Genomic DNA, 26,183 nt, shown 5'->3' on the forward strand with positions numbered 1-26,183 from the left:
CTAAGAAGTTTACGAAGTCATGTGCACAAATGCTAATTTTTATGTGATAATTTCTCAAAAACCTGTTTCTAGGAGTGTCAAAAGATCCAGAAATAATTAATCCCTTATCCTGCATGGTTTTGTGATGCAGGAGCATGTACATACTTGAGAGTGAAGGGTGATTCTGCGAAGCTGTTCTTCATGTAATACCACTTGATATGAAATTAATGTCCTTGAAAAACAGTATGTCTTTTGCCTCCATGTTCCTTGAGACTACTAGAGGCTATTTTGCTGAAAAGGTTTTTATCTGAAGCATGAACTAGGGCTTACTCATCCCCTAAACTGAAATTAAAGAAGCTGCCTGGTAAACTACCTCTTTGCGCACAGGTGAAAAAAAAAAAAAACCTCCAATGTTCTGTTGATGTAAGAATCAGAGTTTAGGTATTGCTGATAGTTTGCTGAAGAGTGGAGATGGGAAAAGCTACCCCATTAATTAGCTGAGTACAAAGAAGCTCGTGTGTCTTGATGATTATGTATAGCTCCATTTTTAAGGAGTTCTACCTGTTTCTTAGTGAAGAGTACTCTGCAGTGGAACACCCTTGTATCGCACAGGTGCTGCAGTTCCAGGCTGCTTAATAGTGCTTACAAATTGTTGCTAGTATAAAAAAAAATAGCATCAGCCCTACAGGAGCTTATCATCCTCAGTAAAGTATAATTAAAATTATCTTCCCCTTTCTGTCAGCTGTTTTACTGTTATCAGAGGCTGCAGTTTTAACACATGGGGTGCAGGATGGGTAGGGTGCAGAGAATAGGAAAGGACAAAAAAAGTACTGATATAGTGAGATCAGTCCCACTGCATTGTACTGTACCTATGTTAAAGCAGGCTCTATTTTCATTTTCAGGTGTATGAAGTAGGCAATTGGGGGGTTACAGGTCTCTCTCCATTTTGTATTGAAGGGATGTTTGAAGTGCTGATTTGTGGTATTTTGTTTTTGTTGGGCATTTTCTTGAAATGGTGGACACTTTTGTGTGTAGAAACTCGAAAGCGTCTTTGCGTAAAGCTTATGCTTGTCAGCTAGCAAGTGATTGCTTTTGCCAGTTCATCTTGCCAGATCTTCCAGTTTTACAGAAGAATGAATGTCTCTCTCAGTGTGGAAATTTGCAGCTATGTTTTGCGCTCAGTTTGCTAGTACAAAGGAAAACGGGTGGCTTATAGTCAACTATTTCAGAATACAAAACCATGCAAATCATGCTACTAGTGTGAAATTATTCCAACTTTTGTATAAGGCAAATTAGTTTATGAAAGCATTTGGCTCTTGTGTGAGGAACTTTATGTTGAAATGATGCTGCATGGGGGGGGGGGGGGGAACGATGGGACTGGTTTTAATAGCCTTGGTAAAGATCAGATAGTGTAGTTTAATTTCTCTGTCTTCCTACACACAGTAATCATAGGCTACAGATGAAGATTCACTGAGAGAATAGGTAGAGCATGCTTGTGTTGATAGTGCTTATGTTATACTACTCTAAATGGCTTGGTTTGTGTATTAGGATTGAGACTAAATGCAAGTGTATTTTCTCCCTCCATTCTTCAGCAGTTAATGATGTGATTGCTTCCTCTTCTGGTTGAAACATAATGTGAGTATTGTTAGAAGAGAGGAGGAGGAAAATTCTTGATAAACCTGAGGGCTAGCTATTTAACATTATTCACTTTGAAGCAATTGTGAACATTTTTCCCTCAAAAACTTTTCACACAAATTTTGTTAATACCTACTAACTAAAGTGGATGATCATGGCTGCAAGTTTGAGTTTGAACTTGACTGGGGAAAAATACTCACTCTAAATAACCATAGCTGCAGAATTATTTTTTTTTTTTCTATGGAGTACCAAGTTGGGCTCTGTTGCAAACCTGCTGTACGGGAGGCAGGAGGTGTAGCACTGTGCCTTAATGCGATAGAATATTTTGTTTCTGTACTGACTAGATTTTTGTAGTATATCTCTTCATGCAGATTGTAGCTGCTGATCACATAGCTATAAAATGAGGTCTGCTTATTTGGATTGAATGTGATGCCTCGTTTCAGTTTTGTACAGATCACTGTTCACTTGGTCATTACTTGAACTACAGATGAACAACCATGGGGTCTTGAACATCTTACTCTGCTGTAACAAAATACAAGGATGCCATATTTGTATTTTCCACCCCCACTCCCCTTAATTTTTGTGCTTAAAGCCATCTGAATTCCCTTTGGGAATTAACAGCTTCCAGACCACATGAACACATGATGAAAACAGCTTTACGGTATTTTTTTTGTAAGCACTGTGTGTGTTGTGAAACAACTAAGATAAATCTGAATATCAAGATAATGTTACATTCCAAGACTGCCTCCTTTTGTGGGTGTAAATGTTGGAACACATACATACCCTGGCATCATACTTTAAAGTGACCTGCAGTTTCAAATAGCTCTTGTAATTTAGGTTGATGGCTCTTTTAAAAGCTGTATTTAATCTACTGAGCTTCGCTTTCAGAAAGTCTGAATTATGTTTGCAACTTGCAGCTGCCACTTTCACGCCTGTTTCAGGATGGATTGAAAGACTTGGTATGTCTTTGGATTGAATTGATTTAAAGACTTGGTACAGTTTCAGCTTCAGAAAAATAGCTGGTCTTTTTTGTCAGCAGGCTTTCTTTATGTCTCTCTTCTGCATGAGACAAACTTGTTTTCTGCAAGAGTTTAAATCGTTTTTTAGCAACACTTTCAGAGGAGGATTGCCACATCCAAGAAGCCTGTAGCATGTTTGATTCCAAATGGAGAAGTTGCACAAATACAGCCAGCTGTTGGGAGAATGTAGTTCATTACTGTTGAGTTTTCTTATCGCATGTGAATCAGCTGTGGTAGTACCTAGTTGGTTTAGATAAAAGTGGAATGATGGATTATTGGGGAGTTGAAGTCTTCAAAACTCTTGGCTGTAAGAAACCAAAAATGCTATTTCCATGCTGATGAAAGTACTACAACAAATGAAGAGAGGAACTATTTGTCATGTGCTTGGTTTGGAGGGCTGAAATATCTTCTTTCTATGTCTGCTAATAGTACTTCGTTTTGAAGCTGAAAGGCATAGACGTTTATGTGTGTTTATTTAAAACAATGAAGTTTCTGACTGAAAAGGAGAAAAACCTTTGCTGTGTTAGTTCATTTCTGGATGACTGTGCCACCCCTGTTCCAGCTGCAGAAGAAAGTAAATAAAATTCTAAAAATAATAACGAACCATCATTGTGCAAGTAGTGGTAAAACTTTATTTTCAACATTGTAAGTTTCTGGCTATTACTAGTGGATCAGGACTAAAGAGTAACTGGCAAGTTCTGTTCTCTGCCCTGTGCACTGGTAAGTCTAAAAGCTTGATGCTTTTTAATCAACCAGAATTGAGTGATGATCAACAAGTATTAATTCCGGAGTAGTTGTGTGCCAACAGCCAGCATTAGCATAAGAATAAGCTGGGTAGCTGGTTATGAACTGAACCATTATCCTAATTGCATGATGGAGTAGTGCTGCAGGGGGTCCCTCTAAAAATAGTGGTGGCATCAATAATCATTAAAGGGGGTTGAAGGCTTGAACACAGGCCAACTGTTACCAGACTGTGGCTAATGTACGCATTCCTGGTTGTGTATTGGTGTAGGGAATTGACTTGCTTAAAATGAAAACTAGGGAAGAGGGCTGTTTGGTTTAGATACAGTACAAAAATTCCCATCACCCAAGAGGGATGCCTATGGATAGATTCAGGTTTGGTGATACAGGAAGTCGTTCCAGTCCTGTGTGCCCGATTCCACAGCAGTGAGACACACTGCAAAGGAAGGCTGGAGACTTTGCGCTTGCAAAGCAGTCACGTTTCCTCACAGTTGCTGCTTTCCCACCCCTCTGACGTGTTGGAGCACATCTGCTTGGCTGAGATCCCAGCTCCACGTCAACCTTGTCACTTCTCCAAGTGAGAATAAAACGCCTTCATATTTGGCACACCTGGTTTCCTAAGTGATGTCTTGTCCCTCAAGTCTTCCAGGTTCTCCTTACAAACCAAATTACCAGCTTAGTGCCATGGAACTGTTAAAACTTACAGGCTTATACCTCTGAATAACACATGGCAACTGTGGATGCTACCACTTTGTTTAAACCTTGCATAAACACTAGAGAAGCAGAATGATACACACTAATGGCTATTTCAATCACCAGATTTAAGATGAGGCTGTTAGGACCGTTTGTGTGTGTGTGTATATATAAATGGGTTTTAAACATAAATATTCTACCAGGTATTAATTAAAAATGCCCACAATTCTGAACATTCACAAATGGTGGGCTGGTGGCTAGTTAGAGAGAAATCCTTCTGCTTAGAGGTGAGTGGTTTGTTGGGTTTATTTTCCCTGTTATTCACCCATCCTGCCTCCCCCTCTGAGTACAGGTCTTTAAAAGTATTGCTGCCTTCTTGAACTCTATTTTTGCAAGTTTATGCGTTTTAGGGTTTTCTCACTCCACAGAAAATTACCGGGGAGGTGAGCAGAGTGAGGATACATCTTGTTGACACTATGCTGTGTAAGCATGCATATGCACTCGTTGCTGTGCAGAAGTATAATTTTTACACTTCCTTCTTCACTCTGGTGCGCTCTAGGCTTCTGTTGGTGGCATGTCTCGGAACATCTGCAAAGGGATTCTTCCCATCTCTTATTTCTTGATTCAAAGAGCAGCATTAGTTGCTTTCCAGCTGACCAGATAAGCTTGCTACTGAAGCTAAAACCAAATAAATCTTGCCAAACAAAACTAGTATTTTTGTCTCCAGTAAAAAGTAGTGCTGTGGCCAGGTAAAAACAAATGTTGCTGTCCCATTTTTCACTAAAAAGGGGACATATTAATGTCTCTGAGTAAGAGGTCTCTGACATTACGGATTTATTTTTTTAACAAATAGTGCATTGTGATCTACCAGTTTACCTTCTGGATTGTCAGAATATTCGTGCATGACCTTAGCCACCTTACTCTGAAGAGCTGTAAATAAGAGAACGCCCTTGGAGCCATCTTCACAACTGGCAGCTTGCCTACATCAGCCTTTACCCTGGGGACTAGTGAGGCGTATTTCAGCATTTCTCTATGTAGGCTTTGGCATACGCAGTTCTGATACATGCTTCCTCATTTAATAGTCCTCTGTGAGCTCTGGAAAATAAGAATTTAGCCTCTGGTGACTCACTCAAGTCTGTTTTGGATTAAATGGTTCTCATACCAAGAATTCTGCTTATGTGACAGGAACTGCAAGACCTTCTCTCTTCCTGCATAGCCTCAGTAAATCTAAACCCTGATCATAATAGGTTTCTGTATTGAGAAATCTGTTTATCCACAGTTCTTGGTAGCCTCATTAACACTTTTTTTTTTTTTTTTTTTTTTCCCCTGGCAAAATGGATTGCTTTGTGATTTCTTTGTAGTATTTGATTATCACTATTAACCTTCTGCTGGTTTTCATACCTTAAAGCGGGTTCTATCATAAAATCACAGAATGGTTTGGGTTGGAAGGGACCTTAAAGATCAACTGGTTCCAACCTTCCTGCTATGGGCAGGGACAACTTCCACTAGACCAGGTTGCGCAAAGCCTTGTTCAACCTGGCCTTGAACACTTCCAGGGATGGAGCAGCCACAACTTCTCTGGACAACCACCCTCACAGTAAAGTGTTTATTCCTAATATCTAATCTAAACCTACCTTCTTTCAGCTTAAAGTCATTACCCCTTGTCCTTCACTACAGTTCTTTGTAACAAATCCCTGTCCATCTTTCTTGTAGTCCCCCTTTAGGTATTGGAATGCTGCTCTAAGCTCACCTCAGAGCCTTCTCTTCTCCAGACAGAACAAGCCAGCTCTTTCCTCCTGTCTTCATAGGAGGGATGTCCAGTCCTCTAAGCATCTTTGTGGCCTCCTCTGGACTTGCTTGAGCAGGTCCCCATCCTTCTTGTGCTGGGGGCCCCAGAGCTGGCTGCAGCACTGCAGGTGGGGTCTTAGGAGAGTGGAGTAGATTGTGAGAATACCCTCCCTGGATCTGCTGGCAACACTCCTCTTGATGCAGCCCAGGATATTTTAACTCTGAGGTGTATCTCCAAGATACTGCTGCCCATGTTTCCTGGTGTTCAGTGTAACTGAGATTTTTCTGATGTTTATTTGATGTTATCTTTTGGCAGGAAGCATTCAGAACTGAATCTGATTCAGAACTTGAACTGATTGTAATGGTCTGAAACAGTTTTTGTACTTTTTGATGAAAGTATAATTTGCAGTGGCTTTGCAGCATTATAATTGAATTTTACTCTCAACAGTGAGACTTCAGTGAGAAGAAATGGAGTTGGATGACTCCAGAAAGCCCTACCTTTTGCTTCTGCATCCAGCATCAAGATAAAAGGAAGATAAGCAGTAATTACTGCTCTAAACCAGCTTTTGAACCCAGCCTCAACCACAGCTACTGTCTCATAGATGCCACATTTTCTCTTCAGGGCACCACCAGCAGTCAGTCATGCAGAGGTGCAGCACTTGTGGAGCAGCTGCAGCACTGCTCCATGATCTGCTGCTCCCAGATCCTGCTTCAGACACAGGTTTCTCTGCCAAGAAAGTAGGAGACCCTTTTGCTGAACCCTCAGTAGGATTCTTTCTTAGCAGAGCTTCCCTTAGAAGATGTTCCAGACTCTCATCTAAAGTTGTCTGTGATTCAGTTACAGAAGAACCTGTTTTTCTTTCTGTATGTGCCTCTTCTAGGTCAAGATGCCACTGTGTCCTTTGTATGCCATGAGAATCATCTCATTTTAAATGCACAAATTCAGACTTTTTAATCTCCTTGTGTTTTGTCTGACACAGTCTGTCCAGACAAGATAACTGGCTGTGTAAAAGTCTGCAGTGGGACTTGCCGGTAGTCCACCTGAGCTTGAGCTCTCTGTGGCCTTGCTGAAGAATGTTTCTATTCCAGATACCTGCATTACAGCCATTAAAAGGTCCAGCTGCTTTTTCATCCAGCATCATGCTGAGAAAGGGATATAATATAGAAGATTATCCTTTTGAGATGAGCAGGTTAGTGGGTTTTATTTAGTTTGTTGTTTGATGGTGGTCTTTTCCTCTTTCTGAAGCAGGTATTACCTGGGGCCTCACTTTGTTGACACATATTTTTTGGAGTTCATGCACATTTTCTTCCCCCTTCTGTCCCCCAGCTCTTGCATCAATACAGAGTAGCAGGGATTTGATTTTTGCCTCCCCTTTCCAATTCTTATTTTGACCTGTCAATATCTAAAAGCACATCTTCACCCTTGCAAAAAGTAATTCTAAACTAGACACTAGTCTGCCATCTGGAGTGAGTACCACTTTTAAGATGTTTTGCTGAGTTCTTTAGGTTTGAAGGAGACAGTAGAAGTTTATAAATTAAATCTTGCAATAATTTTTATGTTGGTTGTTACTTTATTTGCCTAAAAGTTTGCTATAAAAGTTCTAAAAGCTAAATACGGAATCAGCACCCCTGCTTTCTGTGGCAAAGCTGCTGCCTCCAGTGGGCCCTGTATTTCACCAGAACTATATGGAGCTTCCTAAAGGAGCCTGCTATCAAATCCACTTACAAATATTGAAAGCAAGCAGCTAGAGGAGGAGAAGAGGTGTTTGAAGGTGACTTATGGTACTTTTTTTTTTTCCCAAAAAACTTAAAACTATTGCATGAGAAATATAAAAATGGCCCATTATTGCATAGATAAAAAAACTAAGGAGGGGGAAAAACAGGCATCCAACCTCATGAAATACATGGAAAGTACAAGACTTCATGCTGCAACTGGAAATAGTTTATATTATAATGCTTGTATTAAGAATCTAACAGTTATGTAATTTAACCCCTAAGTGCTGATCTGAGAAATACCAAATCCTGCTTCAGGCTGAACCAGGATTTGGCAGGCTGAAGCGGGGGGGGGGGAAGCCCACCAAGAAATAAAAAACCTATGAATAGAATATATGAAGAATCACTGCACTCCCGTGGGATATTTATTAACCTCTAGTCTAGGGCTGATATAGGTACTGTTTGAGTCAAACAGGAAATGCTGCTACTTATTGTAAAGTTGCTAATCATGTTGCTTTAATGAAGCTGTTTAACACATTGAATAGCAATGTAACAAGGCATAGAAAGTTAGCTTGTTTGCCATTGATAAATGATAGATAATGTGTGCAGTTTACCACAGTGGTTCATTTGAGCAGTTCTCTGTGAATTACTAACTCAGGCTCATCAAGGCATGTCTTTACTTGCACAGTCTAATTCAGCATAAAAGCCCACACAAATAGGACTGTATTTTAAAGATAAAAACAGGATTCATATTTAGCTTTCTTACAGTGTAATAGAGGTGTAATGCACCTCCAAATTATTTCATTCAGATAAACAAGGCAGAGATTCAAGGGTAGAACAACAAAAATTGCTTATTTCAAGAATAGCTTAGAAATAGTTACAGAAGAATCACAGGCCAATACAGTGAAACAGCACATTAGGAAAAAGCTTTTGGCAGTTCTTCTTCAAAGTGTTGAATTTTAAATTTCAAAGCACCAGCTGGTAAACTCCCTCAGGTATCAGCTGTGTAAGTGTAAAGTTATATACATAAATATCAAATACCAGTCTTGTACAACAAAGGCACATACAGAGGAACTTAAAGCCAAGCAAAGTTACAGTTCTCAGTTTCTTAAGAACAGCCACAATGTGTTTGTCTAAAAAACAAACAAATAAAAAAAAACAGAAAAACCCCTACAGCTTCTGCTGGAGATGACAAGCAGTAGGAGTAGCTAAAGCTTCAGAATAAAACCCAAGGCACCGCAGAAACACTTCTTCATTTCTGAGATCAAGAACTGGCCAAATGAATTCAATTATTCCATAATTTGACAATTCAATTATTTGACGATTCAAATTTTCTACCAATGAGAGGAGTTGAAGGGACAGCTTTGTTATGCTTTGAAAATAATGCAAGTGCCTAGGCTTTACTACTTCATATTTAGTATAAATCCAGATTTGCTAGCAGTACACACTGTAATTGTTTTTGTAGCAACATATTTAATACACCGAATAGGTTATCATTTAGGAAATGCTTGCACCAATTACAATTGCTTTAGTACACTTTTAAGTGCCACTGTAAGTTGTGTAAAATAAAGACCCCAAAAAAGCTAAGAAAAGGGGGGCTTTAAAATGGTACAGAGAAATCTTTAATGGCCTTTGGTCAATCATCCCATTGAAACCTGCCTGTAGTTTCATAATAAGACAGAAATGCCTGAACTTCCAGCCAGAAGGAGGCTCTGTGCTGCTTTTGGCCTGCATTTTTAGCACAGTAGCAACTAGCATAATTTAAGCAACTATTTAAGGCTGTCTAAATCACAGCAGCTCTTTGCATGTCAGACACGGGATTTCCCAGCCTCTCTGCAGGGCAGACAGCTTACAGACCTGCTCTGACTGTGAATGTGTCAGTTGGTTCCCGAACAGGATTCTCTCTGGTAGAACATCCCACCAAAGTGCTTGCAGCTGCTTTGTGTTGCTGTGACCTCCTGTCTGATGTGAGCCTATTCTACACAGCATGTGAGCAGCTTCTTGAGTTCCTTCAAAGAAAGGAGTGTTGTTTTGTGGTGGTCTATTACCAATACTGCAGTAAAGTGGGAAAAGAAATACTTCCGTATTGCATTCTGTAAAGGATGCAATAGTGCTGTGTTATGTGGAGGCCATCTTGTGGCACTATGGAAGTAGAATCTAGATGTAAAAACAACACAGCATTCAGACTGCATACCAAGAAATAGGGGTTTTAAACTGCTTATAATTTTGGAAACCAAATGTCACTGTGATGTGTCATTCTAGCCTCATGCAACTAATTACAAGTGGTGTCCGTACAGGCAACAACGCCGGAATCTGAGGACGTGTGGAGCACCATTCTGTGTGGCATTGCTTCTTACATAGTCATCTTAATGAATGCTGTGGTTCTTAAGCGCGCTGCTTGCATGGTTTATGCACAATTGTTGCTTAACAGAGATGTAGGGACAAATTTTAGAGTGAACAGAAGCAAACGAGGACTGCAGTCAAAGTACTGTAAAACCAACTTTTGGGTTACCATCATGTTACACCTATATTTGTTCTGTGTGCAGGAGCGGGTCTGGGAATTTTTACAGCAGCAAATTTATGCACCTTTTCCCTGCACATAAATCTAATAATTAAATTTTTCACACTACTGAATAAAGCTTGAGTTCAGCTAACTAACTTAATAATCAGTTAAAACAACTGCAACCAGACAAAACCAGCTATCATCCAGCATGTCAGCATTTACTAACTCCCATGAAGAGTATACTAAAGAAGTATCCTGTTTATGGTTTTGGGCACATATTATTAGAAAAGTGGAAACAATTCATTCCTAGAGAAAAAAAAAAAATAAATCCTGAAGTTGGAAGTGGAAAACGGATATAAGTAAATCGAAAAGAGAAGTTTAATTGCGGTTGCAAAAGTAAGGTAGGATAATCCTGAGTACCGAAACACTGGGTCATCCAGTGCCTGCCCACCCCTGCAGTAAAATCTTTCAGGAAAAGGCAAAGAGGTTTCTTCACAAAGCTGTACAGTGTGGGATTTGATAACCATAGAATGGTTAGGGTTGGAAAGGACCTTAAGATCATCAAGTTCCAACCCCCCTGCCATGGGCAGGGACACCTCACACTAAACCATCTCACCCAAGGCTTCGTCCAGCCTGGCCTTGAACACTGCTAGGGATGGAGCATTCACAACTTCCCTGGGCAACCCATTCCAGTGCCTCGCCACACTTACAGTAAAGAACTTCCTTGTATCCCATCTAAACTTCCCCTGTTTAAGTTTTAACCTGTTACCCCTTGTCCTGTCACTACAGCCCCTAATGAAGAGTCCCTCCCCAGCACCCCTATAGGCCCCCTTCAGATACTGGAAGGCTGCTATGAGGTCTCCACGCAGCCTTCTCTTCTCCAGGCTGAACAGCCCCAACTTCCTCAGCCTGTCTTCATAGGGAAGGTGCTCCAGTCCCCTGATCATCCTCGCGGCACTCCTCTGGACTTGTTCCAACAGTTCCATGTCCTTTTTATCTTGAGGACGCCAGAACTGTACACAGTACTCCCAAGTTATAATGCAGAGTTTCAGGGTACAATAAACTTTTTCTAAGCAGACTGGTACTCTGAGGTAAGTCAAGACGGCAGCCTGCATTCCCTTCTGCCCCAAGTCAAAAGTAGGACCTTCTCAAGGCATCTTGTATTCAGGACAGCACAAAGACTGTGAATGAATCCAGGCTGCAATCCTAACTTGTCTGTCCATGTTCTTATCTTAAAACGTTTCTAGTGTAGCACTGTAAATTGCCAGCAGATGGCATAATGATTCCATGCTACAAGCAAAAGAAAATCCCCACTGAAGGAAATACAAAGGACAATTTTTGTTACTTCTATGTTTAATCGTAGTAAAGCTCCTTGTGAAGGAGTGAGCTCAGTAAATTATTTACTTCTCTGTGGCCTTTCACAGTACTTTTAATGCTGAATTCTTCCATCTACCTTCAGTTTATGTATTCTTATAGATCTGCTTGCTTGGGTGGGCATTTTGATTTCTTCTTGCTTTTAATGAATTTCTGAAAAAACAATAACAACAAAAAAGTAGATACGAGTTTTCTGATGCACATCTCATTCTTACTTATTTTTAATAATCAGCCAGCTCTGTGTCTTTGTGTCGTGGTTTAAACCCAGTCAGGTAATTCGTTCGCTCACTTCCCCCCCCTTTCTTGCCCTCCCCCTGCTCTCGGAGGGACGGAGAGGAGAATCAAAAGAATGCAACTCCCACGGGTTGAGATAAGAACAGTTTAGTAACTAAGGTATAACACAAATCACTACTGCTACCACCAATGATAATAATGATAAAGGAAATAACAAGGGAACAGAATACAACACCTCACCACCCGCTGACCGATAACTCGCCCCCCCAAGCCCGACCAAGCTCCGACCGATACCTCCTCCAACCCTGCAGTCTCCCAGCCCTTCCAGCTAACTCCCAGTTACATCCTGGGCATGACGTGCTGTGGTATGGAATACCTCTTTGGTCAGTTTGGGTCAGGTGTCCTGTCTCTGCTTCCTCCTGGCTTCCCCTCCTCCCTGGCAGAGCATGAGGCTCACAAAGTCCTTGGCCAAACCAAAACATCTTTGTTATCAGCTCTGTTCCCGAGCTGAAAGTCAAAACACTGCACTACACCAGCTACCAAGAAGGAGAAAAAATGACTGCTACTGCTGAACCCAGGACACTTTGCTTCTGCTGAAGTTTGTGAATGAGCACTGCTCACCTGGTGCACTGGGTGTACTGGGGGACTGACTTAAAGAATACACTAAGATTAGAGGCAGATGGCTGAAGCTGTTCTCTTCTTGTCTGCTGAAAGTCAACAGCTCTGCCTATCAGGGCCTGAATTACACACAAAACAGATTGTGAGCTGCTGCTGTTTGTGGTCCAGTGTGTGTGCAGTGTATTAAATCAGCATCAATGACAGGATCATGCTATTTTTCACAAGCAAATACTTAAAAGACTAGCCAAGGTGCTAACAGCTTTACAGAAAGAGAAATTTTGGGAGTAACTGCACTGAACTGTGAATTTAAATGCTTTACTAATGGTGAAACTTAAGCAAGAAATGTATGTAGCCAGTTTTGCTAGCATTCTGTGAAAAGGATTCAGCACAAAAATAAGTTCTGCTACATTTCTGTAAACTTCTTTTGCCCTCAGGGGAAAAAACCCTCTCTTCCTACTTAAGAGTATCCACCAGCATCAGAGACCACAATAGCTCTGTAAACAGCTATGGTCTGGATTGGAAGGGACCTTAAAGATCATCTTGTTCCAACTCCCCTGGCCATGGGGAGGGATACCAGGTTGCTCAAAGCCCCATCCAACCAGGCCTTGAACACTTCCAGTGAGAGGGCATCCACAACTTCCCTGGGTAACCTGTTTCAGCTTAAAGCCATTACTCCTTGTCTTATCACATGCTATGATGCTCATGGATTTTGATGTTGCATTCAGGGAGCTAGGAGGAATGTAATGGGTCTCCTCTGCTTTTGTTTGTACTTGAAACCAAAGGTGACAAGAATCTGAAGATACGGATTTCAGTGTTATCACTGTGATGGCACTACATTAGTCTAGACCTCCTCTTTGTTCAACCCATTAGGGACTGTCAGTTCTCATCCATCAGGCCAACAGTTCTTTTGCATTAGTGACAGCTGGTTGAAGTAACTCGGACAAAACCGAGAATTTGCCTGTGAGTAAGACAGAAATTTTTAGAAACGTGCACATTTCTACATAGCTGTTACTGAAGGACTGAATCCATCAGAGAAGAGACAGTTATAAAACATGAAGGTCATCCTTGATTGTACTTTCAGGTGGTTGATAGAATTGCTTGGTTACTTCAACTGAACTGAAGCTGTTGCTTGGCAGTTTTATCTACCTCCTGATCAGGGATTCACCTGACATCAAGCTGTAGACACAACTTTGATAACAGTAAAAATTCCTCCCAGAAAAAAATTCCAGGTAGAGTCTCCCAGATGATGTTCTAAGAAAATGAATATTGGTTATATTTTGATAAATCTATACCTTCACAGCCTTGGTTTGGGGATGTTGTTTTTTTTTTTTGGGGGGGGGGAGGGAGGGGGTCTGTTAACATTTGTAATACTTTTGTTCTGGGATTTGTTCTTTTTACCTAGAAGGCAAACACCCACAGCATGCTATCAAAACTCACAAACAGCATTGTGCAATCCACTCAAATGAGATGCTATTATAGCTAGTCTTAATCAAAACAGACAGCAATCAACCAAATTAATTCTCAGTTGTGTACCCTTAAAAATTTGGTAACTGATGTATCTGTTTGTATGAAATTGAACTATTAATATGTAAAGACGTTATACAGTGTGAGACGTGACCGTTTGCCTACAACAAAAAAGGCTGTGTGCCAATACAACTATTCAGAACTTTGCATAAAGATATGTCTCTGCAATGAAAGCTGCACCCACAGTCAAGAGTCTACACAAAGATGGGATTCTAGCCAAGAGGCTGTTTAAGTAAATTCTCAGTTTATTAGCAGGATCATACAGAGAGAAAAGCTTCTTGGATTAAAAGAACAAATGAAGTTTTCTTCTTTTGGGTTCACATGGATTTAAGTCAAGTAACTGTATTGTGTATGTTATAAAAATAAATTATTTGGTTATGGAAATCCTTAGAACAGGAGGGCACAGCCATTCTATGTGGTCTGAGAGTATCCCAAAGCAGTTCCCTGGGGATGTTTAAAAAATAGCATTTTTACACTAACTGCATATAAAAACTAGTAATGTGAGATACTACTATGAAGGCAATGTCTTTCTGTTGTGTTAGACTGGAAATGGAGTTGCGTATGGCTTTAATATAAATCCTACTGCCTAGTGATCTGACTGGTAAGTACTTGCTTCATTAAAAAAACAAGCAATGCTCAAAGTTATTGAATTCAGAGAAGCTACTTTGTAACACTTCAGTTCCAGCATTATTTAGGTTTCCACCCTCAAACCTCCTGGATTTTCTTGCTTTTGTGAGTTTATGTGGCAGCAGAACCTCACAGATCATGTCTTCCTGGTTGTCTTCTAAGTAGAGACACCTGAAAAATACTACCAGACAAATAATTCACATTACTCCACTCACATGGGGTGACAGACGCTTTAAAAATCATCCTAGTATAACAGTAGTATTATCAGCTGATGACCAGGTTCATAGTCTCTGACATAGTCATGCATAATAATGTTTTCAACATGTTTAGTAATTAATTCTGACATAAGACAGGTAAAAAGGAAGTAAGTGTAGCCACAATGTGACGATGAATATGCATGAGACAGCAGGTCATGCTGGTAAAGGGAAAATAGGGGTAGGGAAGGTATTACAGCCCTCTTGGTTTCTGCTGTAGCTGTGCCTACCTACTTAGTAACAGCTTGTCATGCTAGTTCTTGTACTGTCAACAAGTTCTAGTTATTAGTCAGAAACTGCAATGCTATAAATCACTGGTTAAAAGAAGACACTTTAGGCTTTGATTTTAATCTTCTGTGAGCTTTTTTGTAACCTCCTAGAAAAAGCTTGATCATTACTTTAACTACTAAGATTTAACTTCAAACTGTCTTAATTGTAAGTGAATACACCTTTTACCACAGAAGATACATCTGCTTCTCACACATTCACATTCTTCTGGTTTATCCGTGTCCTTCCACACGTTAAGTAGCCAATTCTTAGAATCAAATGGCTTGGTAAAGACCTTTAAGTTCATCAAGCCCAACCTTTACCTCAGAACTGCCAAGACCACCACTAAACCATGACACTCACAGGCGTCATATACCTGGCTTTTGAACACTTCCAGGCATGGCAATTCCACCACTTCCCTGGGAAACCTGTTCCAATGCATGATCACCCTTTTGGTGAACAAATCTTTCCTAATATCCAACCTAAACCTCCCTTGGTGCAGGTTGAAGCCTTTACCTCTTGTCCTATTCCTTGTTACCTGGGAGAAGAGCCTGACCCACAACACACTACAGCCTCCTTTCAGGTAGCTGTAGAGAGCGGTAAGGTCACTCCTTACCTCACCCTTCATTTTTACTCACAACTGAAAAACAACGGAGCCCTACCCACACCCGATCCCCTTCTTAGGCGCGGGGACAACTTATCTGCACGACAGCCAGCCCCGGAGCAGCTACATCGGCCCCAGTCAGGGGCAGACAGCCCCGCGGCCTTGTGGGGCTGTGCCCGGGCTGAGAGGCCCAGCCGCAGCCTGTGCCGGAGGGCGACAACTTCCCGCCGCACAGAGGCACGGCCCCGCGGCAAGTCCCGGCCTGCAGAGGCACGCACAAGAGGCCAGAGGGCGCTAGGCTTGCAGCGCCCCTGCCGCGCGCCGCCCCCGCTGCTTGCCCGTGCGCTGGACGTCACCTCACTGCGCGCCGGTCTCTCCCTGCCTGGAACGCAGGCGCAGCAAGGTGGCGGCGCTGCTCCTCCGCGAGGGCTTTCGCTCAGCGCATGCGGGAGCGCCGGCGCCCCGGCGCCGGAAGGAAGCGGTGGAGCGATGGCGGCGAGGCGCGGGGTTGCGTGCCTGGCGCTGCTCTGTCTTTTTACGTCGCCGCTGCCCGATGGTGCCCGCGGCTCGGAGGCGGTGGGGACGGCGGAGTCGTCGGGCGGTGCCGGCCCAGGGGAGCGGTTTAAGATCGAGGGCCGGGCCGTGGTGCCCGGGGTGAAGCCGCAGGACTGGATCTCGGGGGCCCGGGTGCTGGTGGACGGGGAGGAGCACGTCGGCTTCCTGAAGTGAGCAGCGGGAGGGGCAGGGGGTTCGGCCCCCCGCGGGAGGGAGCGTCTCCCCCGCCGGGTTTGGGCCCGTGTCTTCCCGTCTGCGGGTGCCGCTCGGAGGTACTCACCACCTCTGACAGGCTTAGCCTCCGTTCTCTTGCCGGGGCTGTAAGATGGCGGCCAGCGGTGGCAGAGCGGGACAGCTCCACACGAGTTAGGGGCCTGTCCTGCCTAGCAGCGCGCAGCTGTGTAGATGCACATCTAGCCTCCGAGTTGGGCTTTACTGGTACACTTGCGCCTTACCTTGTGAGGCGGTAGAAGCAGCTAGGCCTGTAGTGGGAACCGGCGTGCTGTAGGTATTGTCAGGCTCCTGCAGACGCAGCCAAATTGATGACAAGGGCTCCTGGCTTCTTAGCAGTCAAAAAGCTGGAATTGAGTTATAAGTAAAAAAAAAACAAAAATCAAACACACGTTTGCATTAAGTACTGGAGTACAGTGTCCTCGGCTTTTGTGGGTGCAAATTGTTACTTCTTTTTTAAAACCCTCTCATGTCATTCATTCTGGAGAAAAATTTGTGGCAGAAAGTTACAGTTGTAGTTACTTGTTACAGAACCTGTAAAAAACTTACTGTACCCGTGGAAGCCATTTTGAGATTTACGGCTATACTCTTTTACACAAGATCATGCAAATGCATTTGGAAGCTGTAAAGAATCACATTAGCTTATTCAGTCTCTGGTGGTAGTGGGTGTACAGATCAGCAAAGGGTGTAGTGATATTAAGGCCGAAAATGTCCCCAGAGTTAAGATTTCAACTAATATCATAGTTTCAATAATAGAAGGTAATTCCAAAAAATGTATTAAAGTGAGAGAACAATTTAAGATACACCGTCTCACAGTACCAATAATTTTCAGTTGTTTGCAATAAAAGTTGAACTGAACTTTGACTCTAGGAATTGTCAGTTGGTTAACGCAACAGATTTTACTCTGCAAAACTGGGAAGAGTTTTGTCAATGTAGCACCTCATAAGCCGGTACAACCAAATTGTTGGAGCGTGGCATAATATTTAGGAGCTGATTTAATAAATACCATGGGGTTGGTAAGTTTCCAAATGCTTGGAATTTAAGTTGTCTGAAATGTGAGGAAATAGCCTTAGTTAAGAGCATACTATATTTATGACACAGTGTAATCTAGGTATTCTCTGTTAATCACATTAATTTGATATGTCTGTTTATGGGTTTATAAAATTATATTGATATAACTCAAAGCCAAGCAATTAATATTATATGTTACTGAGTTTGATAATCATACCTGTAGATGTTGTGCTGCCATAAATATGGCACATTTTAGCAAGAATGCTTTAATGTTCAGTAGCATTTTTTTGTCCCATGTATTGAGCATAGTACACTTTTAGTAAGAACTGTTAGAAGAAAGAACAGTTATCTTAAATAACAGTGGTATTTCAGGCTCAGTAGAAAGATGCTTCACTTTCAGTGATAGATTTAAATGTATTTGATATATCAGAAGATGTATTTGTCACCATCTTTTGTCACTATCTCTCAGGCAGGTTTTGAGTATATGTTACATAGATGTCATTCCAGTTACCAAGAGAAAAATTATCATTTGACATAGCAACACCGTTTGATTATTTCAAAAGTCGCTCTCCAGTACAAGCATTTTTATAAATCTGGTTAGTTTCCCCATTAATAAAAGTGAAACTTTTTTCTTCTAAAAGGCAGTATTGAAGACACGTATATGAAGTGAGAATTTCCTTAGTCATAGAAATAAATTAAAAAAAAAAAACAACAAACCAAAACAACTGGATTTTGTCAAAATAATACTGTAAAGAATGAAAAAACAGGAGTTCATAGGGAAATATCCTTACAGCAGGTGCAATATAAAATAGTGTAAGCATTCTTAGGTGTTCACATCATTACTGAAACCCACCTAGACAGTACTGTTCATATGCTTCTGGTTTTGTGGTGGGAAGGTCTTTATGAGAGAGAAGTTGTGTGAAGGACATGAGGATAAAATTCTTTTTGAGAGTTCAGTGGTTAAGAGGGTTCATTATTTGTTTTCCTGATGCAAGTTTCTAATGTATCAGGTCTAACTGCCCCCCCCCCCCCCCCCCCGCCTTTGAACAGCTTTTTTGTTTAAAATTTGGGTCTTTTAAGAGAGTTATCTTAACCTTTTAAAAGGGAGGGGAGCACAGTTTTTTCTTCCTCAGAACTTCGTGAAGCATGTAGGAGGAAAACTACATGCTTCTGTACTTTATGGCAACTGGTGCTGAAGCTTTAAAGTATCTTTTTGCTAATATTTTCACTTGAGTATTAAAGCTTCACATTTTAACATAAAAGCAGTCTGTCTAAAATTCCCTTCTGTATATATCTTCAGAGCTCTTAGTTTCCTTATTGTTGTGATAGAGCTTTCTAGCGTGGGCTAGTCTTGAAGGGAGCAATTAAAAGTAAAATCCTCTAATTTGCAATAAAGGCACAAACCACAATTTCTGTGCATTGCAAGTCATCTTTAATACCTACCCACACTGTGGAGGATGTCAGTTTTTAGGTCGGTTTGGGGATATTTTTTATGCTTCCAGCAGAAGTACTGAAGCAAAGTAAACTTCATTATATGTATTCTGGAAGGAGGAAGGAATACTGGATTCTGCCATCATCTGAGTACCTGAAATCCAACCATTTCAAATATTACTTAGGTTATTAAATTACTCATCCAGCAGGACAATAGCTTGAGAGCATAAGAAAATCCTTAACATAACTGGTAATTTCAGCTACTGTTGTGGCACACATTCATGACTCTAAGGGGGTTGACATTACAAGTGCTGAATGATTTAAGTTTTCCTTTGGGTAGTTGTTATGTGAAGATTTATAACATGAAATAATACTACTACACTTCCTTCTTGAAAAAAAAAAAGCATCTTCTAGTGTGGTGAAGTGTATTGAAATGTAGTGGAACATTCTGAATTTTTTTCAGGACAGATGGAAGTTTTGTGGTTCATGATGTGCCTTCAGGATCTTACGTAGTGGAAGTTATATCTCCAGCTCATAAATTTGAGCCTGTGCGAGTTGACATAACTTCAAAAGGCAAAATGAGGTGAGCCTTTCCTGATTTGATTCTGAATTAATCTATTAAGTATACTTGACAGTGTAGTATGTAAACAGTAGTGCAGATCTGATGTTTCATTTCAGACCATATATTTCAGCTTTTAACAATGCTTCTAGGTTCACATTTCTTAAAATCTGAAGTTTGATTTCTTTTTTCCTTTCATATTTATGACCTTAAGTAAGAGGGAATGGTTTAAAACAGTTGTGTTTGTTTACTTTTATTTTCTTACACAGCTATACTGAAAAAAAACCTAGACATAAATCAGTTAACTACTTTTGCTAACACCTTTTTTTTCTTCTTCCCTTTTTCCTTTTTTTTTTTTTTTTTTTTAGTAAATGTTCTGTCAAGACTTGGCATAATGACATTTTAATTCATTCTAATTCTAAATTCTGAAATATTTCTGTTACACCTCCATAAGATACTCCTTACAGTTACTGGCAAATGCTAGTAGTTGCCAGCCTGCAGTATTTCTGTACCTTTCTTTGTTAGCCTTTTTTTTTTAATGCTACAAATGGATACTTTATCCCTAGCAACTGTAAATGTGCATCTGTAACTGCACACTATTCAGTAAGTAAGACAGAAAAATAGCTATCTAATAAGGTGATTGTGTTAAATGAACATGTTTGTAGTTCATTTTTCTTTTACAGGAACACATGTAGTGTTTTAACTTCAGGTTTGTCTTTTACAGTATCTTATAAAAGATACATTACATTTTAGGAGTACAAACATCAATATAAACACTGCAGCAGTGTTTTTAGGGGAGGTTAAAAATTGAAATCTCAAACTGAATCAGTGCAAATAGTGCAATAATAATAATAGCACAATTTCTGCTTAGATTTTTTTTCCCAAAATGTTATGGAATCTTTGTTTTTGTACTTTGTAAGGCAGTATCTCGGTGGCAACAATTGGTAGGTAATAAATATGGAAGGAACTTGGTGAAACAGACACAATAGTGTGTATATCTTAGCACTGTTTTGGTATCTGAGAACTAGAGGTAAACAAATTTGATGTTAAGCAAATTAGTAGGATATATCTGTAGAGTAAAGTACTAGTTGCCTTGACATCTCTACCAGACGAACAGGTAGAAAGTATAATGAGGAATACTGTTGGGAGATGCATGAAAAAATGTGGTACATAGGGCTTTTCTAAGGAAAGTTCTGCCTTAAAAAAAACCAAACTGGAATTCTTAGAAGAAACACCATGTGAGTAATGGATATGTGTGGATACTTGAAAATCTCAAGTTTTGAAGAAAATAATAGTCATAAAGTAGGAGGTAAAGACATCCTGTGGATTGATATTTGGTGCAGATTTCAAAGGAAATTGTAATGGGAAGAAGTCATCCCAAGAATTGCATGAGGCAGGTAAATAAAAATAGTGAAAAGTGGATAAAGAGTGACAAAGTTAGATGATAGTACCAAGTAACTGTGTAAGTACTGGGCCCAAGTGAAGAGAACTATTGAAGGACTATGGAAAGACCTTATAAAGTAATAAAGGCTGAGATTCAGTATTGATAAATGCAAAGTAAGTTGCTTAGGGAAAAGGTAGTATTAACTTCATATATAAATAATTGTTGTCCTGTGCAAACTCTGTTTGAGCTACACTACACTGTTCAAAGCTGTAATTTAATACTGTACCTTTACTTGCTTGTTACCAAGGTGGATAAGATGTTCTGCGGAAGTCGCATCTAAACAAATAGTTCTGATGTTTCTGATACACAGGTCTGTTTTCCATATCAAGTTTCAGCCTACTTAATAACTAGCTCGGAAAAAAGGTAAAATATCAGTACACTGCTAAGAGAATTTAGCTTCTGAAAAGTGAAGCCTGGCTGACACTGCCTAGCAGATAGTTTTGTTTGTAGGCTGTGGCTGAAACTTTGTTTGGAATATTATAAAAAGAATATTTTTTTTTGTTAAAGGTTGTATTTATAATTATTTACATTTTGCTCATTAGAGCAAGATATGTGAATTACATCAAACCCTCTGAAGTTGTCAGGCTGCCATACCCCCTCCAGATGAAATCTTCTGGACCTCCTTCATACTTCATAAAGAGAGAATCTTGGGGATGGACAGATTTCCTCATGAACCCTATGGTATGTACAGGCAACACAAAAAGGTTAAAAGTATGCTGAAGATGCAAATACAGCTATTCTTCAGAATACCAAAAATAAAATAATTGAGAAAATATGTGCACGCTTTACTTTTCTGAAAGAAATTTTTTACTCCCTTGGTTTTTACTTATTTACAAATAGAAAGTTTTTCTATGATCTCTCCTCCCCTGTATACCTATTCTATTACTGTATGTCCTTGAATATAGCCCATAGTCTGGTTCCTTTGACAACATGACGCTGTTCTAATAGTGTGGAGATCAACATGTTGCAGGATTCTAATTACAACAGTTGAAAGAGATAGCAGGCGTTTACTTTAATGATCTGACTTTGAAATCTGTTATTTAAAACATAATACTTCCTTATCATGTTTCTTCCCTGACAAATGGATTACTGTTACGGGGTTACTGACTCAGAATGCAGTAGTGCTAGAATTTGGCTGTTTAGCTAAAAGCTTTATGTCAGTATGTCTGGAGCAATAAATAAGCTGAAGAAAGATTTGCTGTTTTCTGTGTAGGTGATGATGATGGTTCTTCCATTACTGATATTTGTGCTGTTGCCTAAAGTTGTCAACACCAGTGATCCTGATATGAGACGGGTAAGTGTGTTCAATTGATACAGACATAGAGAGCAAAGATAATGAGGTTTTAAGGTACAGAAAGGTAATAAGAAAAAACCCTGGACTTCTAAGGAAGTCTTAATAGGCATAATTTATTCAACTAATACAGTGTTGCTGTTCTAACAGTGAATTCTAACATTTTTGAATCATGAATGGGCTGTTAAACAGTACAACACAGAATTAAATTGTTTGGCATAGCTTTGAAAGCATCACAGTATGAATGATGTTTTCCAGACTTTCTTTAGAGCAATAAGTACAATTCCTCAAAGACTATTTTTTCTTAAGTTTCCAGTGTATTTCTATACTATGTTGAAATCCAGCACTTCATTTTTAGACATCGTTTCATAAGTGTTGTGTAAGGGGAAGAGTATGATACGGGGTTCTCATATCCATCAACCTAAACTGCATATAGCTTACAAGACTGTTAAAGCCAGATGTCACAACAGTGTATTTGATATGGAGTCTTAATGTAGCCATTAAATTGTCTTATTTATTGTCCTTTTATCATGCAAAATGCCGAATAGCAGAAGGCTAGGACAAAATGGAGATTCAAGGTGTTTGCTAAATCTTTTCTTATTTTTGGAAGTATTCCTTGGCTGTCATGGGTGGCTGCTTTTTGAGGGTTTGGTTAATTTAAGCTCCTTTTCCTCTAAATGACCACTGTCTTCAGTAGTACTTTATAGGTGTCTGAGTATTTTATTTTTTTAATTTAAAGTAATATCCGTAAAAAGCATATCAGAGCTTTGAAATGCTCTTTTGGCTTTGATTAAAAAATGGATACAAAGATCTGTTAGATATCCATGGCATGGTCTTCAGACTGAACTTTGAAAGTTTAATTTTTAAAAAAATCACTTATTCCTTACTTTTCTAACTGATTTGACACTGCTTACAGACAGGTTGTTCTAATGGTAAACCATCAAAATTTCTGATGATTTAGTTCTTTGCTGATTGATATGACTTGTTAAGGAGAAATTTTAAGTTGAAGGAATCTTGCTTGTAATTTATATTATCTTTAAAGAGTAGGAGAAGGTAGTTTTTTAAGAACTTAGTTGTAGTGGCATTCTCTAGATGACCAGGTATTAAATTCTTAAGTGTATATCCAACTTCAGTTTGCTGTGGAGGGCATGGAGCATGTATTACATTTTTCAAGTTAGCTTGTTTTTTCCTTATGGGATCAGCACAGTATTTTATGTGTAGAAAGTTAACAATTTAGTAACTGTGCCTGTTGTAGAGGCATGAAGTACAGATGTAGTATTAGATGCAATAGTAACAAAGGCTACAGCTCTTGCTTCATTTGTACCTTCAAAACACTTCAAGCTGTATCATTCTGAATGGTAACTAGAAGAGCACGATGACAATCCCACATGAAATTGGCAATTACTGTAAGCATTATCACATTGTGGATGTGCAGTTCAGCTGTTGTACGCATTAAAAGTACTTCATGGTTCATTGGTTTGTTTTAACTGTACTAATTTGTCTCACAGAGCCACTATGTTAAACTCTGAAGTTACATTAGGCTTAGCTGGGTATATGGTGTCATTAAAATCCTTCCTTTCATGAAATAAAAGAAAACCTAACACTAACAGCTTGATGTTACAAAGTAAGGCAATAAAAGTATCTAATCCCTTCAAACAGATTAAAAAATTTAAATGTTAATGCTAACTTGAATACACAAAAATATGTGAAAATTATGAGAACACAGATGTGAAAATCTTAACAAAAGCTAAAATTTTAAGACAGAGGAAAGTAATGCTAAAAATAAATAATGTAATTTTTTTCCTTTCAATTTTTTTTTAATTGGGTGGTTGCCCTGTAAGACTGCTTAAGACATGGTTACCTTTTTCCATACACCAGTGCTTTTAGTTTTGGGGGTTTGTGTTTGTGTATGTAGCTGGGCATTTGGTTGTGGTTGCATAAAAATATGTAGCAATATGTACCCTAGAGAACAACAGATAGTAAAACGATATTTGTGAAAATTTGACATCTTCCTGATATGATCTTATAATTGATGCCTTAGAAACAAACAGAATTGTTACAAGCTAATCTAATCTTTGCATGCAGGAAATGGAGCAGTCAATGAACATGCTGAATTCCAACCATGAGCTGCCAGATGTCTCTGAATTCATGACAAGACTTTTCTCTTCAAAATCTTCCAGCAAGTCTGGTAGTAGCAGCAGTAAAGCAGGGAAAAGTAGTTCTGGAAAAAGGAGGTAGTTAAAGTCTTCATCCTGAGCCTGAGTTTGCACAACTGTTTGTTATGTGGTATCGTGTTTATTTGTGTTGAAAGATCAAAACGCCACTACTGTAAACTTTAATCAGGCACACAGTATGGTATGCTACAACTGTGGTGTGTAGCTTTTTGTAGTCTATATAAGCTGTTTTGTACTTGACAGCAAGAGGACATGGCTTCAATACTGTATCTGTATAAAGTTATTGATGACACTGAATTAACTATATTGTTCTGTAGAGAATTATTATAAATTATATGATGTGCTAAACAGTAATAAATGTCTTAATCATAAGACAATGTATAAATTTTTTTTTAAGACAATAGAAGTGGATCGTAGACTCACAGAATGGTTTGGGTTGGAAGAGACCTTAAAGATCATCTAGTTCCAGCACCACTGCCATCGGAAGGGATGCTTTCCACCAGACCAGGTTGCTCAAAGCCCCTTCCAGCCTAGCCTTGAGCACTTCTAGGAATGGGGCATCCTGTTCCAGTATCTCACCACGTTTTCCTAATACCTAATCTAAATCTCCTCTCAGTTTAGTCTTAAGATTGCTTTTAATGTCTTATACTTGCTGTTGAGTTCTGAAATTAACAAATCCTTCCAAAATTGAGCCATGGGTTTACTAAGTAATTTGCTGTGTCGGGTTTTCATATGTTGACATATAATATAATTTTATTTTACAGTGTTTGCTGCCTGTACACTTTAGTTTAGAGACTTTCCACTTCTTATTACCCAGTTTAATTCTGATCTACTTTCTACTAAAAGCGCTTTGGTGGAGGGTAAAACAAAGTATCCTGCATCAGAAAGTGTTAATCTCTGTCAGGTTAGCTATGAATCTAGGGTATCTTTATGACATGGTGAACATTTATCTTGGATCTTCCCTTGCTAAATCACATGTATTATGACTTCTGCAAAACTTTTGGTTCTTACAGTTTTCTATGGGCTTATCAGTGGTATGATATGTCATACACCATTCACTTTATCAGTAGCATGATCTGAGGCTAAATACAAAATTTAAAAAATCAAATCTAGAAGTACACTAGGAAGGTAAGTCCCACTAATCTTTTAAATTATGTTCCAAAATCATAGAATCAACTAGGTTGGAAAAGACCTTTAAGATCATCAAGTCCTTTTATCCCAGGACTACCAAGTTCACCATGTCACTGGGGGCCTTGTCTACACGTTTTCCGGGGACAGTGATTCCACCACTTCCCTGGGAAGCCTGTTCACCATTTTGGTGGAGAAATTTTTCTTAATATCTAATCTAAACCTCCTCTGGCACAGCTTGAGGATGTTACTTCTTGTCCTGTCACCTGTTACTTGGGAGAAGAGACTGACCCTCTCCTCACCACAACCTCCTTTCAGGTACTAGCTTTTCAGCCACTCTTCCCCAAGCCTGTAGCATTGCATGGGGTGGTTGTAGCCCAGGTGTGTGACCCGGCACTTTGCCTTATTGAACCTCATACCATTGGCCACAGCCTATGAATCCAGCCAGTCCAGATCCCTCTGCAGAGCCTTCTTATCCTTCAGTAGATCAACACCCCACCCAACCTGCTGTCATCTGCAGATTTACTGAGGGTGCGCTTGATCCTCTCATCCAGATCATCAATGAAGATGTTAAACAACCCTGGGCCTCACCAAGTCTTGAGGGACACCACTAGTGACCGGTTGCCAACTAGATGTGACACCATTCACCACTACCCTTTGGGCTCTGCCATCCAGCCAGTTTCCAGCCCAGCAAAGAATCCACCTATCAAGGCCATGAGCAGCCAGTTTCTCCAGGAGGATGCTGTGGGAGACACTGCTTTACTAGAAGTCCAAATAGACAATGTC

General features: G+C 39.9%; 1 protein-coding gene across 1 annotated transcript; it reads left to right on the forward strand.

The window, feature by feature from the left end:
- Nucleotides 1-16,052: 16,052 nt before the first annotated feature.
- On the forward strand, nt 16,053-24,646 carry EMC7 (ER membrane protein complex subunit 7). Its single transcript, XM_061463368.1, has 5 exons — nt 16,053-16,298; nt 19,265-19,384; nt 21,347-21,485; nt 22,018-22,098; nt 24,181-24,646. Exons 1-5 carry the CDS (start codon nt 16,063-16,065, stop codon nt 24,331-24,333), a joined length of 729 nt encoding a protein of 242 aa, XP_061319352.1. The 5' UTR covers nt 16,053-16,062; the 3' UTR covers nt 24,334-24,646.
- Nucleotides 24,647-26,183: the final 1,537 nt, after the last annotated feature.

The sequence above is a fragment of the Pezoporus flaviventris genome, unplaced genomic scaffold (assembly GCF_033815535.1).
Source record: "Pezoporus flaviventris isolate CSIRO_AGI_PZ_B2104156 unplaced genomic scaffold, CSIRO_AGI_Pfla_v1 ptg000036l, whole genome shotgun sequence".
Lineage (NCBI taxonomy): Eukaryota > Metazoa > Chordata > Aves > Psittaciformes > Psittacidae > Pezoporus > Pezoporus flaviventris.

Coding starts and splice junctions, on each gene's coding strand:
- EMC7 (XM_061463368.1), top strand. CDS start 16,063: ATGGCGGCGAGGCGCGGGGTTGCGTGCCTGGCGCTGCTCTGTCTTTTT. Junction 19,385..21,346: donor ACTTCAAAAGGCAAAATGAG/GTGAGCCTTTCC, acceptor TTTGCTCATTAG/AGCAAGATATGTGAATTACA. Junction 22,099..24,180: donor GTGATCCTGATATGAGACGG/GTAAGTGTGTTC, acceptor CTTTGCATGCAG/GAAATGGAGCAGTCAATGAA.